The sequence below is a fragment of the Zeus faber genome (genome assembly GCF_960531495.2).
Source record: "Zeus faber genome assembly, chromosome: 19".
Taxonomy (NCBI): domain Eukaryota; kingdom Metazoa; phylum Chordata; class Actinopteri; order Zeiformes; family Zeidae; genus Zeus; species Zeus faber.
The window spans coordinates 11,897,224-11,912,753 of NC_137206.1; the positions used below are offsets into that span (position 1 = coordinate 11,897,224).

The 15,530-nt window shown below is 49.9% G+C and overlaps 1 protein-coding gene across 1 annotated transcript; it reads right to left on the bottom strand.

The window, feature by feature from the left end:
• Positions 1-8,393: 8,393 nt before the first annotated feature.
• klf6a (Kruppel like factor 6a) lies at positions 8,394-14,045 on the bottom strand. The gene is made up of 4 exons (XM_080020331.1): positions 13,795-14,045; positions 11,361-11,943; positions 10,254-10,377; positions 8,394-9,583 (listed from the first exon to the last, which is right to left on the bottom strand). The coding sequence occupies exons 1-4, from the start codon at positions 13,894-13,896 to the stop codon at positions 9,532-9,534; spliced, it is 861 nt and encodes a 286-aa protein (XP_079876457.1). The 5' UTR covers positions 13,897-14,045; the 3' UTR covers positions 8,394-9,531.
• Between the last annotated feature and the right edge of the window lie 1,485 nt (positions 14,046-15,530).

Here is a 15,530-nt window from a genome sequence, read left to right on the forward strand (position 1 = left end):
TACTGAATACATTAGTCCCATGATTTTTAGATAATCATCCTCCTTGCTCCAATGATCTCCCAAAAAATTGCGACGAAAACCCCGGGATTGGAAAGGGAGCACCTGACTGGGGCGCCACCGTGGGATTTTAAGTGTTGCAGTCCCAATATTTTACTCATCGAAAGAAAAAAAAAACCCCGACATAATTATAACTTGATTTCCCAGAGACGATGAGATGGCGATGGAGTGGATCAGAAGTCATCGGAGGAATTCTAAATTGTTTGCCCGTGATATTGTATTATCGTGCAAAAAAGGAGAAAGAAAAAAAAAAAGACCCAACCGCCCTGCCACAAGCGCCAGTTGCGATGGACGATATTGCGGGGTAAAAAAAGTGAAATTATTCATGGACTGAAAACGAAAACAAAAAACCTTCCACGGGACTATGCCCGGCGCAGAAAGGAAACAGTCGTCATGGCGATTCATGCGAGTGCCCACGTGTGACCTGCAGAGGCACGGTTTCAAGGCGGTTCCGACCTTGACGCAAATGAACAAGTGTTTTTGCGCTTGCCAGGGGGACTGACTGGAAATCCAAACTAACTTTGTCGAGGGCCTCGCATCGTTCGGATTTTTGGAGTGCGCGATAACGATGGACTCGCTGTCAGTGCCAGAAATTTCGCCTCGAATTCGACTCATTTCAGTGTGGCCATTCTGCGCGCAGTTCATCGTTGGTTGACTTTGAGATTGGGCGCTCGACCAGTAACGAAGCAGCTTTGACCGCGTCGACCGTTGATGGGGAGGTCCGTTGGAGAGATGGAAACCGAGCGCGCCCGGCCGGTGTTGCCAGATTGGGTGGTTTTCCGCCAAATTTGGGCTGACTTGTAAAACCAGCCCAAATTTCTTTTACAAGAGGGAGCGATTGTGTCCCCGTGCCCCATTCCTCCAAAAAAAAGCTGTCTTATTTTATATTTCCTTTTGGGCTGGTATTTGTTGGACTGGGCAACTATTACACCGTGGTTGGGCTGGAAATTGTCAATCCTATCCGGAATGCGCCGCCGGAAGTGAGGTACAACGGTGTAATTATGTCCGTTTTACCGTTTATAGTTGCTCACACGTTATAGTTGCCAGCACTCCAGTTGCACCTACTTTCGTACTTTCAACGCCTGGTATGGCCGGGGCTTGAGGCGTCAAAAACCAATGAACACGATAGAACGAACGGCGAGCGGTGCCGCGCCGGCATCTGAAAGGAAGGTGAAGCCCACGATCGAGAAAACCCGCAGAAAGGGCTGCCGGTGGTTTTCGCTTTGAAGTTGCGCGGCGCACAAGTTGTTCAGAGGGAGGCCCGCGGCTGAGGCGGCGCGCACGACAACGCGGCTCATTAGCGTGCACGAAGCGGCGGCGCGGCGCGCCCACGCTCCGCTGATAGGCGGCGCGACCAGCCGAGAATGCCGTAATGAGAATGGGAGAGGCCGGGGACAAAGGGAAAGGGGAAAAAAAAAAAATAACACAACAGGACATTGTTCCGCCGGGTGGGGGAAGCGCCGCGTGGGAACGCCGACTCGACCGTCCTCACCTCTTCTTGACCGTTCGACCCCGGGCTCCGGAGGCCAACAGGGTATTTTCGGCCCATCATTTTGCCGGGGCCGCCGTCTGCCACGACTGACACAAGCCAGAGACTCGGAGAGTGAATCTAATTACTGGGACAATTATGATTTTGACCCGCCGCGACCCGGATTTGTATTTAAATGGACTCATTTACCTTGAGCTTCGCCCGTGCATCTGCCAAGGACTTTGCGTGAACCCAAAGTGGCCGCGGCTCTCTGGCTCTCTCTCTCTCTCTCTTCTCTCTCTCTCTCTCTCTCTCTCTCTCTCTTACACACACGAGTGGACATGGAATGGAAACTTAACTCGCGCACGCCGGACAACGATCTTGGAGGTCTATGCTTGTTTTGCCACTCGGATGCCCCGTGATCACAGACTCGTTTCTAATGATGTATGTTCTCCTGGCAATGTGCTCGCAGCCGGTGACAACGGTTCCCATTGAGGCGTCCAAGCACAGGGTCCCCGTTAACCTACATAATATTAGGCAATCCCGCCAATGCAAGTCCTCCAAGTTCTTCTTCAGTGCACCCCGGTCGGGTCGCTCAGGCCCGTTCGCTCGCTCCCCCCGGGTTTGGCGACGGGGGTGGCGGCCCGCTGACATCGCCCGACCCCGCCCGAGGTTTTTTCCGGACGCCCCCCCTTTGCTGGCTGCGAGCGCGTCGCCAGCGTGGGCAACGTGTCTCAAAGGAAGGCGTGAGTCAAGCTCCCTCGCGGGGCTCAAAATAGAGAAAAGACGGTAAAAGTCGCGGATGGGGGACAGAAGTTGAATCGCATGTGTATTTTTAATTGTGGGTAATATTCCTGGATCCTCTCTCTCCCTTTTCTGAAACGAATTGCCACGCGGTAATTAGGTGTGGAAAATAGTTTAGCGTGGAGAATCATTTAGGCAAATGGGAATTATTTAATGGGAATTTAAAACAAGGGAGGGACCGCATCGGGATATATAGTGTGACGGGGGTCGCGATGGGAGCGCGTATAATGACAAAAAATGCTAAAGATTCATTTGATGGTGATTACCGCGGCGGTAATGATGATGCGACAAAGGTGGCGATGTAATAAAGGTTGGTGTCTGATGTTGGAGATTACGACGGTCGGCCGCGATGAGCGCGCGTGATCGTTTCCCGTAGAGTGCTGACCACCTACTAACAGGAAGGTCCGTGACCTCTGGCTTGGGTTCTATATCGCCAACAGCACACGCCTTAATAGCTCCAACTCCATTAACACCAGCACTGAGGGAGAGCGAGGGAGGGAGAGAGGAGGGAGGGAGAAAGAAAGCCCTGACGTGGGTGCTTTCAGAGTCAAGTCTGCATATGTGATGACTTGCAGTCTGGCTGGCAGAATGGACCAGGCTCAAAGCCCGATAACCTTCTCTTTCCTCATTATTTCCGCTCATTTAACTCGGCGTGTGCCTCCATCACAGTTCACTTCCTCCTACTTCACAGAAGGCAAGTCATCCTACGATTCGCAGGCAATTTCTATTATTTTAGAGGTTTCCCCCCCCTCCCCCCTCCCCTCAACCCCCGCTACGCATAACCGCCAGGCTTCCAATCAGAAAGCATGTGAGTTCTCGTTAATTAGAGGGTTAGATTCTTATCTGGACATTAAAGTGCAGCGGTGAATGGATTGAATTACTTACAATTCTTTTGTGTTACCTACACCCACACCCACAGGGTACGGGTGTGTAGCATCGTTAGGAATTTGCCTGGAGCCGCGCTCACTAGGGGGGGCCTTGTGAATTTGCGCTCCACAAAAACTCTGTTTTCCTTTGTCACTCCGGCAATCGGCGCTGCGCATCGCTCACATCCCGTAATTATCCCAATAATTGGAAAAAAAGGCCCTTGGAGAATGTACACATGCACTTGTAGTGTTGGGATTTTAGTCATGGCAGGGCTTGCCACTCACAGATTCTAAGCATCCGGCCACCTGCTCTACATCCACCGATAGTTCTGGATGCGGGATTGCAGTGATGCCGGCTTTCGAAAGCTCGCCCGGCATCGAACCCTCAAGTCCTCAACCAACAGCTGGTCTCTCCGAGGCACTAGGGTCTCGCAAAGCTCAGTCGTCGTCTCTGATCATTTGATTCCGGGAACATGACTGGGTTGGAAGACCATCACCACCATTTGGGGCGCTGGCTTTCAAAAGCAGTGGCTCTCTTTGAGCCAGCGCAGTCTTACTGAGTGATGTTGTGTCCTCTAGTCATCTGATTTAAGGAACCCATGCCGCTAGAACCAAAATGAGGAATAAAACTGAAATTATCCAAGAAAGATGTACAATAACATAAATAGAAAAAGAACAAACAAGAAGGAAAAGAAGACGTAACAACAATTTAGGGTTCGCTAATGGGGTTGACAGGAAATAATCTGTGTACAGTCTTGAACAAAAAGTAATTCTTCTCCATAATTCTATTTGGAACTATTCATTTATGAGATAACAGAAAAATTGTGTTCCAATGTTTTCTATTAAAATAAACCAATTTGTACTGTTGATTCATGTAGGTGTACCAATATGATCAATACATTTTCTAATGAAAGAGTTTGAGCCAGTGTGTCCTGTATTAAGACCTTATCCGCGCCTCTCGGTTCGGCGTCACAGCTACATTGTACCAGGGAACAAACTCGGATCGGGCGCGTGTCCTCATTTGGGGGTCTTCGGGGGCTTTTTTGGGGGGTTCCCGTGCAGGTTGAAGGGCCAACGTGGGAAGCCATGTCGTCGATGACACGCCTCCTAGATACATCCATCAAAAGAGCAGGGGCATCCTTTTCGGAGAAACATCATGTCCTTAGGATTTACGGGGGAGGATTTGCGACTCTCTGTGCCGAGGGCCCAAGATGTCACAGATAAATGTAAACATCGTAATGTAATTCTAAAGATCTCTGACTTTTGTCCGAATTCGCAAACAGTTCGATATTTAAACGCAATCATCTGCATATAGACGCGTTTCCTCCCTCACATCGTAATGGGACGAGACGTTCTGCCGAGAGGCGCCGCACCTGAACCGGGGCATTATGCAGACTTAATAGATTCGGCTCCCACACAACAGCGAGCGAGCCGGAGATCAAGGGGCCGCAACATTTGAGGCAATATCAACATTTATAGCCGTCCCGGAACGGGGGCGGTTCTCCAAAGCAAGGCTAATTAAGGGCTGATGGGCGAAACTTCGCCGAAAAAAAACGGCGAGCGTTTAGCGTGTATCGGAGGAGCTGAGGAGTTGCCGGCCTATTCTGGGTCATCGCCGTGAACAGGGGAGCGCGGAGGGGCGGAGGAGTGACGGAGGATTGTGTTCTTCTTGCCTCTTTCTTGTTGGTTTGTAACTCAAACTGAGCCCTTTTGGTTTATCCACTGCTGTTTTGTATCATTATCTGTGTCAAGTACAGTAATTATCTAACAAATGTACAAAAGTGTCTCTCTAATTAAATGCCATGGGCTGTAAGAGACTGAGATAAATTATTTATTCTGCTTTGATGAGAGCGAGCTGGCTTGGAGGAGTAAGCAGCTGGCTGCTGCTGTGACTGCAACCGCCGCAGCTAGAACATTGCAGAAATGTGAGGTTTTCTAGAGGCTGTTTGGGCAAGTAGCCAGACCGTGGCACACCATTGCTAAAAAGTGCTGCTTTCTCGGCCTACCCCCTGGTTTCTTAAAAGATGTACACGGATCAGCCACAACATTAAAACCACCACTTATAACCACTGATATTGTGTAGCTCCCCCTTGTGCCGCCAAAACAGCTCTGACCCGTGGAGGCGTGGACTCCACAAGACCTCTGAAGGTGTCCTGTGGTATCTGGCACCAAGACGTGAGCAGCAGATCCTTTAAGTCCTGGAAGTTGGGAGGCGGGGGCCCCCATGGATCGGGCTTCTTGTTCCAGCACATCCCACGCATGCTCGATCAGATCGGACCCTAACCCCGACCGTGATTCATCGGACCAGGCCACCTTCTTCCATTGACCCAGTCGTCTAGTCATCACAATTCGACCCCTTGTCAAAGTGGCTCAGATCCTCACACTTGCCCATTTTTCCTGCGCTCAACACATCAACTTCAAGAACTGACGGTTCACTTGCTGCCTAATATATCCCACTCCTTGACAGGCGCCGTTGGAACCAGATGAGCAATGTTATTCACTTCACTTGTCAGTGGTTTTAATGCTGTGGCTGATCGGTGTATATTTTCTTTATGGGGAGGGGGGACACCCGGAAAACGGAAGTCGGCGTCAAAGCAAAGACGCTTTCAGCAGTTAAATATAGTATCATGTCAAAGGTGTAACAAACGACGTGTTTAAGATTCTTATCCTCAACGCTTCGTTATGTCCTCACAGGCTCGGAACGTACGCCGTGCGCACGGCAGGCTCTGATGTGCGACTTGACGCGGCCGTCTGTTCAAGTTATGGGATTATAACCCTTATATGGTAGGAAATGCTGATAAAAAAAATAATAACAAAACCTGCGGCGGCAAATCGATCGCAAACCTTGAGCATTACCCCCCACATTTTGAAACACTGTCCCTACGATAAGGTCTCAGCTTTTCAGGTAGGTTTCTCACCTATTGTACAGAAACCCGGAGATAGAGAGAATATTAAACGCCGAGGGGCGAGGGAGAAGGCTCCGGCGGCGAGAAAAACACAAACAATGCGGAACCGATTCGACAAAATGAGACACAGACGGAAGCCATCCTAAATCAGATAAGAATTTCTTATTATTCCAATAAAAAATACATTCATACAGAAATATAACAATTTTGCAAAACAATTTCAAATAAAAATTTCATAAAGCAGAAACATAACAATTTTACAAAAGTTTTTTTTTTCTCTTTTTATACAAAGAATTAAGAACAAACAGCTGTGTGTGAATGAAAGATTGAGATTGAGTGAGGAGGAGGAGGAGGAGGAGGAGGAGGAAGAGGAAGAAGAAGAAGGAGGGAGGGGATGGAAGGTGATGGCAAATAAACTACGGTGACTAAATCAAGGCTCAATTACTCTGAACGGCGAGCGGCCGCCAAAGAGTGGGACGTTTTCGTTCCTGCTGCGGTTCTATTGTCGTCGGCGGTTTCGAGTTTCTACCCATCCTGTGTCTTCCACCGATTGATCTAACATGTGTGTGTATATATATATATATATATATATATATATATATATATATATATATATATATATATATACATACACACACACACACACACACACACACACACACACACGTGCCGGAGCGAACTTGCTGCAACATTGGATTTTTTTGAGCGCGCGACTACGGTGAGTCCTGTCCCTGGATATCGACGGTGAGAGGGGTGTGGTGGGGGTGGGGGGGGAGCCAAGGTTGGCACCAATCGCGGCTCCCCGAATTCAAAGCCTCAAGATTTAACGTCCCGGAATATTTTGGTCTTGTGAACCTTGTGTCCTCCAACCCTCCCCCGACAATTGGGAATGATCCCGTATCGATTTACCGCGAGGGGGCGGCGGGGGGGGGCCAATATCTGCCAATTTCTGCGCGTGTACCAACATGGGGGAGGCGGCGGGGGTATCAGCTCAGATGGGTGACTTTTATCTGTTCCAGAGTCTCTCTCTCTCTCTCTCTCGCTCTCTCTCCCCCCCCCCCCCTCCATCCCTCACCCCCGCCACCGCCGCACAATACTGTTGCAGCTCGGCTAAAACAACGCACCCCAGACAGGTCAATAACCGACCTACACAGTCAGCAGTCTGTGACAGATTCCATGCCAACAAAGCCTTTAGCAATTCATTACGGAGAGGCGGTACAAGGCAAGGCCTGTCCGACTGCAGCCTGTTAATTACAATAAATCTTTAGCTTTTTTTTTCCCCTCCACTCCACCCCACCCTCCCTCCATCCCTCCCTCCCTCCCTCCCTCCCTCCTTTTGGGTCCTGCTTGCAAGGATGGGAGAATAGAGGGAGGGGAGTGGAAGGGGGGGGGGGGGGGATCCTGCGTCGGCCTCTGGATTCGCCGACCCTATGCCGAGTGGCGGTGGCGGCATTCTCGTCCGTTTCGGCCGCGTCGTCCGGTGGAATATCTATGTTTGCAATATCTACCTTTTTTTTTTTTACAGCTGCTGTGCAATGAACCAAACAGCACATACTACACAGTAGTCAATGTCATCTATAAATTGGGGTTTTTAAGTGCTCTAAAACGTCCAAGCGTGACTCGACGTGACGTCTCAGTAATTTGGTTTCGCCCTGGGGACGGGGTCCGAGCGAAAAAAAAAACGGTGTGCGGCAGCCGCCGACAACCGGACGCGTGCGCTCGCGTGTAATTGAACCTTGATCGTTTTCTTTTGTTTTGTTTTTTTTTTCTCAAAAAATTCACCCATTCAACAAATGTGACCTCCGGGCTCCTCTGGAGCGAACCACCACTAGAGGGCTAAGTCACGAGCATAAGGCACCATTAAGGCCAACAGTGCATTATTAGATAGAAAAAAATGAAAGAAAGTACAAACGTCAAATTAGTCCTCAAGGCAAAGGATGGGTGAAAATAAGAGCTCGGTGAATGATATCATATCAGTAAGCGGTGGTGGTGGAATAGCCAGCCAAAATGAAAAACTAAACGATGATGCAGATGAGGGGGGGAGGAGGGGGGGGGGTAGTAAAAAAAAAAAAACCAAAAGATCAAGGCTTTATGTACAACATTGTAACATTTAACCATTCGCATTTTAGCTGCACTTTTATTGAAACTATTTGCAGTCCTGATCGGAAACAGGAACGTGAACAACCCTAGAACCATGCAACATCTGTCTATGATACTGAAGTTATAGTGTAGTTGTGTTATACCTCTAAGCACACAGCTTATACAATTGGGACTACAAATGAGCTTTGTAGCTTGTATAAAAAAAGGAAAAAAAAAAAAAAAAAAAAAAAGGAAACAAACAAACAAACAAACAAACAAAAAAAAATAAACAGGCTACAGAACACATTGCACATTAAGTAGCTGCACCAAAAAACACCAAAAAAGCTCCTCTCATACAGAGACCGGGGGGGGTGTAAAGGTGTGGGGGTGGGGTCGGCGGTCCTGGATCCCCCCCCCTGATTAGAGAGAGTCATCCCGTTTTACTGGTTGAACCCCAGGGCCCTGAAAGGCTTCGGCCACTGCGGTCCCCCGCCTGTCGGGGGGGGCCCCCCGACAGGCGGGTGTGGTCCCACTCGCTCGCCGGAGGGGAGCCTTTCCGGAGGAACCCCCATTCAGTCCACAGCAATATCGGTACAGCCCCTCCCCACCCCTCCTGTCCTCCGTCCTCCATCCCATCCTTCTCTTCGCTGGGGAGGTGGGGGTGGAGGGGGCGCTCAGCCAGTCTCAGACATTCACAGTGCACACATGCTTACCTCAGACAGTTTTTTTTGTTTTTTTTTCCTTTTCTCTTTTTCGTAAAAGTACCAGTGTATCTGCTGTCCGGGGGGGGGGGGGGGGTGAAGTGGGGGGTGGGGGGGTGGGTGTGGGGAAGGGGGGGGGATGTTCCCAAAACATCATGCACCATACATACAAATCATTCACTCTTCTGTTTTGTATGTCTTTGTTTTGTTCTTTTTTTTTTCCTCTCTCTTCTTCTCCTTCTCCTTAATTTTTTTTTGCTTTGTTTTGTTTGTTTTTTTTGTTTTTTCTTTCCCCACTTTTTTGTCAAAGTCTTCCTCAAAATCCGATTTCTTCCCCATCCTTGATTTTTGTCCTCTCGTTGCGACAGACAACCTTCGGAGCGCCCTTTTTCCAAAGAGAGGTCCCCCGGAGGCACTGGGTTTCAGTATGGTGCAAAATGGCATGCTTTGGCTGGAACACACTCCCGCCACTCTGCTCTGGGACAGTTCAACCAAGAGACAGGTCGGGAGATGACACTTCTTTAATTTTGCTTTTCCTAATCTTTTAAGTTTCTCCTCCGTTGCGTTGGTTGGTTGGTTGGTTGGTTGGTTGGTTGGTTGGTTGGTTGGTTGGTTGGTTGGTTGGTTGGTTGGTTGGTTGTCGTCCTGCCCTAGATGTGCCTCTTCATGTGAAGGGCCAGATGGTCGGATCTGGAGAAACATCTGCGGGAGAGGGGGAAGAACGGGAGATGTTCACGGCACTGTGAGAGCAACGTGCTTCAGCCACGCAGACGCCGCGTCATGGGCTCCGCAAACCGGAACTAAAATCATTACGACTGCGTTATTACGTACGTCCCGGCTACGCCGAGCAACTGGGCGGAGGTGAAGAGGTGAGAACGTCTCCCCGTCTTTCTCTTAATGCTCTGAAGACATTGCATCTCCAAGTCCTTCATCCCTATTCAAATGACGGCCCAAAGGCAGCTTCGGCCACAATGGCTACATGGACCGAGGTTCTGTGTCCTACGGTAGATCACGTTCCTACATTCATGCGGCTGGTACTCATGCCAAAACAGAATTTTTAGGGCATGCTTAACAATGAGCCATGGTATTTTGACGCCCCCCGGGTGTTATCTAGTCATCTATTTGCCAAACGTCAGCTCTACCGCGGTCTGCAGGCGCCCCAAATGTCAGACGGCGGGTTGTGTCATGGGTTGATCAGCTGGGGGATCAGCAGAGCTCATCTCTCTTGCCACGGTTCATTTCCTCCTCCGCGTCGCCGCCGCGCACGGAGCGCCCGCTCGGCGGCACGTTCGCCGGCCGCATTCCTCCTCTCTCGGAGCGCCGCCCCGCGCCCGGCGAACAACGGCGGCGGAAGTCGACGCGATTCGCTTACCTGTCACAGTGACTGCATTTGAATGGCTTGGCCCCGGTGTGCTTCCTGAAGTGTCTGGTCAGCTCGTCGCTTCGTGCAAAACGCCACTCGCAGCCCTCCCATGAACACCTGTATGGTTTCTCACCTGGTGGGACAACGAAAAGACAGGCGGTGAGTCTCAAGCGTCAAAATTTCGACGGCGAACGGCCCCCAGCGGAGCTCCTCCGGGACGTTTCCCCAACGCCCCCCCGAATCCTTCTGTTCTCCTCTCGGCACCTTTTGTCATTTAAATGCATTTCGGAATCAATGAGCCCCGTGGCGGCACGGCGATGGGAGCGCTGGGAAGCCCGGATCCCACCAAACTCGTCCGATCGGTATCTCTCTTTCTTACGAGACGCGTAAGGAATTCAGACGGGGTTTCAAGTTTTACTCGATGCGAAGGGGAGGGGGAGGGGGTCAACGGGAACACTTCTACAGGAAGCCACACGTACAATTTCACGCCGCTAATCAAAAATAAGGAACCGTCAAACGCCCATTGAGACCCTTCCAACTCGGCGCCCCTGGCTGAACGCCCACTCAACCTTTCTCATGGTGAAACCCAATCTGTTTTCAAGGACCCAGGCGCTTTTGTTTGCCATGTGAAACCCCGCCCCCTTCCTTCCCTCCCTCCCTCCCTCCCTCCCTCCCTTCCTCTCTCTCTCTCTCTCTCTCCAACTCACTCACTCCCTCAGCCAGCCAGCCAGCCAGCCAGTCAGTCACATTCCAAATAGATTAGGTCACAGTTTAGGTATCCAGCCATGCAGACCTAATACTCTCAGCACTCCGGGCTGAGGACATGCAGTGTGGACCTTTAATTACATTACACAACGGCTTGGAAGTGCAATTATGACAGGAAAAAAAAAAGCCCCCACCCCCCAAAAAGAAAAAACTGCGGTCGCGTCCTACACAATTAGATTCTTTTTAGGTTTACGGCGGCCGGGGTGGAATTTGCTACATCCGGGGACTGCAGAGCATCCAGAGCCTCCTCCTTTTACAGGACAATGGTTGCACAAATATTTGCTCCGGGAAAACACATTAGAAAACACGTTTGGAAAAAACCTCGACCGGGCCGGAGTCCCCGAAACTCACCTGTGTGAGTGCGCTGGTGTGCCTTTAGGTGGGAGCTCTTCGTGTAAACCTTGCGACACCCGTTGAAGTGACACCTGTGTACCCGCCGCCGGCCGTCCGGGGAAGCGTCGCCGCAGACCAGTCCCGTCTTTTCCGAGCTCTTCCCGGCCCCTCCGGTCCTCATTTTGACGGGCAAGTGCAAGTCGCCGTGCGTGCTGCCCCAGCCCTGCGACGCGCCGCTGGGGTCGGCGACGGCTTCCGGGGAGGACGGGGGAGTGCTAATGATGGAGGGGCTAAAAGGTCCAGTGCCAACCAGGACGGAGCCCAGGGGGTTGGAGGTAAAGCTGTGCGTCGGCGAGAGCTCCTCGGAACTGTCCGAAGCTTCGCTGCTGGCGTCGGAATTCACACTGTGGGTGTCCAATATTTGGCTATCCTGATTGTCCTCCTCGTGGGCGAGGGGGATCTTTGGGCTGGACTCGGCCTTGGCCTTGTCCCCGCAGGCCAGGATCAGCTTGCTCCAGAGGTCCTCCTGGCCGTCAAACTTGATTTCGGACGACGAGACGTAGGGCTCGCTCTGCAGATACCGCTCCAGCTCCAAGCATGTCTGGGTGAGGTGCAAACAAAGGAGAAATTAACACACCAGCGCCTGGGGGCCTTGTTGATCTCGACACCGCCGGTACATTATGGTCTTTATGGCGACCGCAAAGATGTTTGGTTTTGGTGCCCTTCAAAGGAATCGATGTGGGCCTACTTTGAGCTCTGTTTTCTTTCCACGCCGCTTTAACAAACAGATGCCAAAATCTTCTGTACACAAGCGGGCCCGATGAGTTGACCGACTTTAAGTTGTTACATAACACAAATGTGATGTCTGCTGACTTAGTCTGAGCTTGTGATGTACAAACAGAGTGAACCAAACACAGTGGAAATAACCAACGGGCAGGTCGTGCTTCTTTGGAATCCATCAGCACTTTGTCGACCCAGCGGCGGCTCAGGGGATAGTTGGGAGCGGACCAAAGAATAAGCTTTTGACCCCAACGCCCGTTCACCTCACCAAAACTTGTCAAGACCCAAGTGGGCTTTGTTGTAGTGGGGTATGCCGAGTGCATGTCACCCGAGCTCTTAGCCCATAAACTTGCGCCACCTAAGTGCAGGGAAACAGTGCGTTTTCATTGCAGCGGTCGAATGACTCACTCAACAAATTTAAGTGTCCATTTAAGGAAGCTTGCCCAACTTCCCCTTCCAGCCTCAGCTATTCAGCTGCAATGAGTCAACACATGCAATTACATCCTTCCTCATTGCCCCGGACATTTGGCAACTGCAAATCTACACACATTGTGATCCCGCTCCCAGGTGTGCAGCTGTCCAAAAAAAAAAAAAAAAGTGGTGCAACCCAGATCAAGTGCAAATCTGCATGCGGTGCGTATGGCGCAGAGAAGCGGGGCTTTGACAGGCTCTGAGAAAAAAAAAAAAAAAAAAAAAAAAAAGAACCGCGCTCCACGCATCCTCTTCCGCAATCTTACACAATGTTTTCCAGCTGCACTGGCATCTACTCATGCGCGGAGGGAATCGCTCACTCCTGACACCGGAGAGTCGTCTGAGAGCGTGTTTTTATGCACTTCATTCAAAACCCAGCGTCGATCACGTGGTGGTTGAGATTAAATAAGAATCCACGGCGCGTCGCGGACTACGGAACACGTGCGACGTGAATAAAATCCCGATGGGGAATGATCGACGTTAGACTTTGAGTAAAAAAAAAACCACACACACACACACACAAAAACGGTGCGAGGGTGGATGTGCGTGCTTTCAAAATGAATTAAATACGAGCCTGGAAATATATATCTATATAATTTTATTATGTATATATAAACAGGAGTTGTGTACGTGCAGAGTCACAAATGGCCGGAGAAACGAGATGGGCTTCCATGGCACCGGATCGCATATGCTGAATACAAATAATGTCATATTTTCAATATGACTATCATATCTCTCTGCCGGGAAGCAGAAAAAAAAAACCAACAGCAAAAACCTTCTAAAACGCCACGGAACGCCGGGCTGAGTTGGACTTGACGTAGAGACAGTTCAACACACAGAGCAGAGCCAGTCATCTGGGACCGGAGCTGTCAGTGACACACTGATCCGGGGAGAAGTTCAAAATTAAACCAGTGACAAGGTCCGCTTCTGGGAAACACGGACGAACGCACTATATATACACACACACACACACACACACACACACACACACGCAATAAAATGAAATAAAAAAAATAAAAATAAAATAAAAATAAAAAAAAACATTAAAAAAATGAATGAGAAAATAACTCAAATGATGAAAAATAAAAAGGAAGGAAATAGATAGAATACACAAAATGTTCCGAAATGATATGAGAAGGCATGCACGCCGGACGATAAACACGGCGCGCCGTAGTCGTGCGGGGTGTGACGGCATATTCACCTGCTGCCAGTACTCCTCCAGTGACGGCAGCGCCGAGAAGTAGCCCGTGTCGTGAACTATCTGAAGTTCCTGGAAGATGCTGCACATGGGGAGAACATCCATCTCGGAGCGAAGCGGGACGACAAAGCCTCGTTTCGGGGGTTGGCACTTGTTTTATTTGTATTTTTTTTATTTTTTATTTTTTATTTTTTTTTAAAATCTATTTATTATTCAAAAAAAAAAATTGTTGTTTGTTATTATCGCGCCGTAAGGCCCCCCCCACCACCACCACCACCACCACCAAAAAAAAAACAAAAAAAAACAAAAACAAAAACAACAACACGCCGCGCACAAGTGTGAGGAAAAAATAAAAAATAAAAATAAAAAAAGGAGAAGAAGTGGAAGAAGCAGCAGCAGCAGCGGCGGCAGCAGCAGCAGCAGCTGTGTGAGCGAGTATTCCTGCCGAGCACCGCTCTCCTGCCTCTGCTCGCTAACAGTGCCCCGGATCGCCGCTCCGCGCTCCGCTAACTTCCCTGACCCGCCTCCCCTCCGCCTCCCTCCGCGCCTCCCCTCCCCGCCGCCGCCGCGCAGCCGCCGCCGCCGCCGCCACTACCGCCGGCCCCGGGCTGACGTAGGCAGGGGGCGGCGGGCCAATCGGCGTCGACCAGCGTGCCCGAGCGCGCATGATATCACGGGCGGCCAATCGCCGCCGACGTCGGCCGGCTCTGCCTCCGCCCCGATTGGCGGAGGCGACGCGGAGGCCCCCGGCGTCGATTGGCTGGCTATTTTGGGGAGTATATATAAGTGCGTGGAGCGCGGCTCCGCGCCGTGTTGTGGCTCCGACGTGTTGCGCCGCGGACCGCGCGTGTGAGCGTCCGCGTCCGGCTCAACTTTGTCCCGGTGCTGGTTGCTAGTGGGCCCTGTGGTTTTTTTGTAATTGTATTTACTTCCATGAAAAAGGTAGACGTCCACAGATTCCAACCATTACAATGTTTCTTTTTAAGTAGTCGTCAAGTTAATATGACGCACGAATCACTTCACACGAATCCATGAATTGCGACACAAAGTAAGCCATAACGTGTCTCCTATACAAATGAACATTATTATAATTATTATTAGTAGTAGTATTAATAATAATAACAATAATAATAATACATAGTTATTATGTATTTATCCCACATTTTTCTATTTATTTATTTATGGTTATATTATTATTGCTACTATTATTGCCATGATTATTGTTATCAATTGTGTGCTATGTATTTGTAAAAAATTAAAAAAAAAAAAAAAATTCCCTCTGCCATTTCACTTTCATGACCAATAGTTAAGGTAGGGAAGTTGCAACACATGTTGACAATATAATCCGGTGATCCTGGCCATATTCCATTGAGGGTGACTGTTCTTGTTCCAAGTGCATTCCATCACATTCATTTGCAAATGGTGGCATGACATCATCCAACTCTCCGACTAGGCTAACCTTATCATTTCCCTTTTAGAGAAGCGCTCAGCACACAGTGTGTAGCAACGAGGCGACGCTTCCTCCAAACATTGCATAACTTCGTAGGGGGAAAAAAAAAAGGAAAGAAGGAGGGGGGTGGGGCATTTGGATACGTGACCACAACCTGGTATGGCCTGGTATGCTGATAGAAAAGTCATTTTTGGATAGGACCCACATTGTGTTGCAGAAGAGGCAGTGTTTTCTGTTTGCCGGCCCCGGCGGAGAACTGAGTCTCCATTGTTTGGTCCCTCTGTCGTGA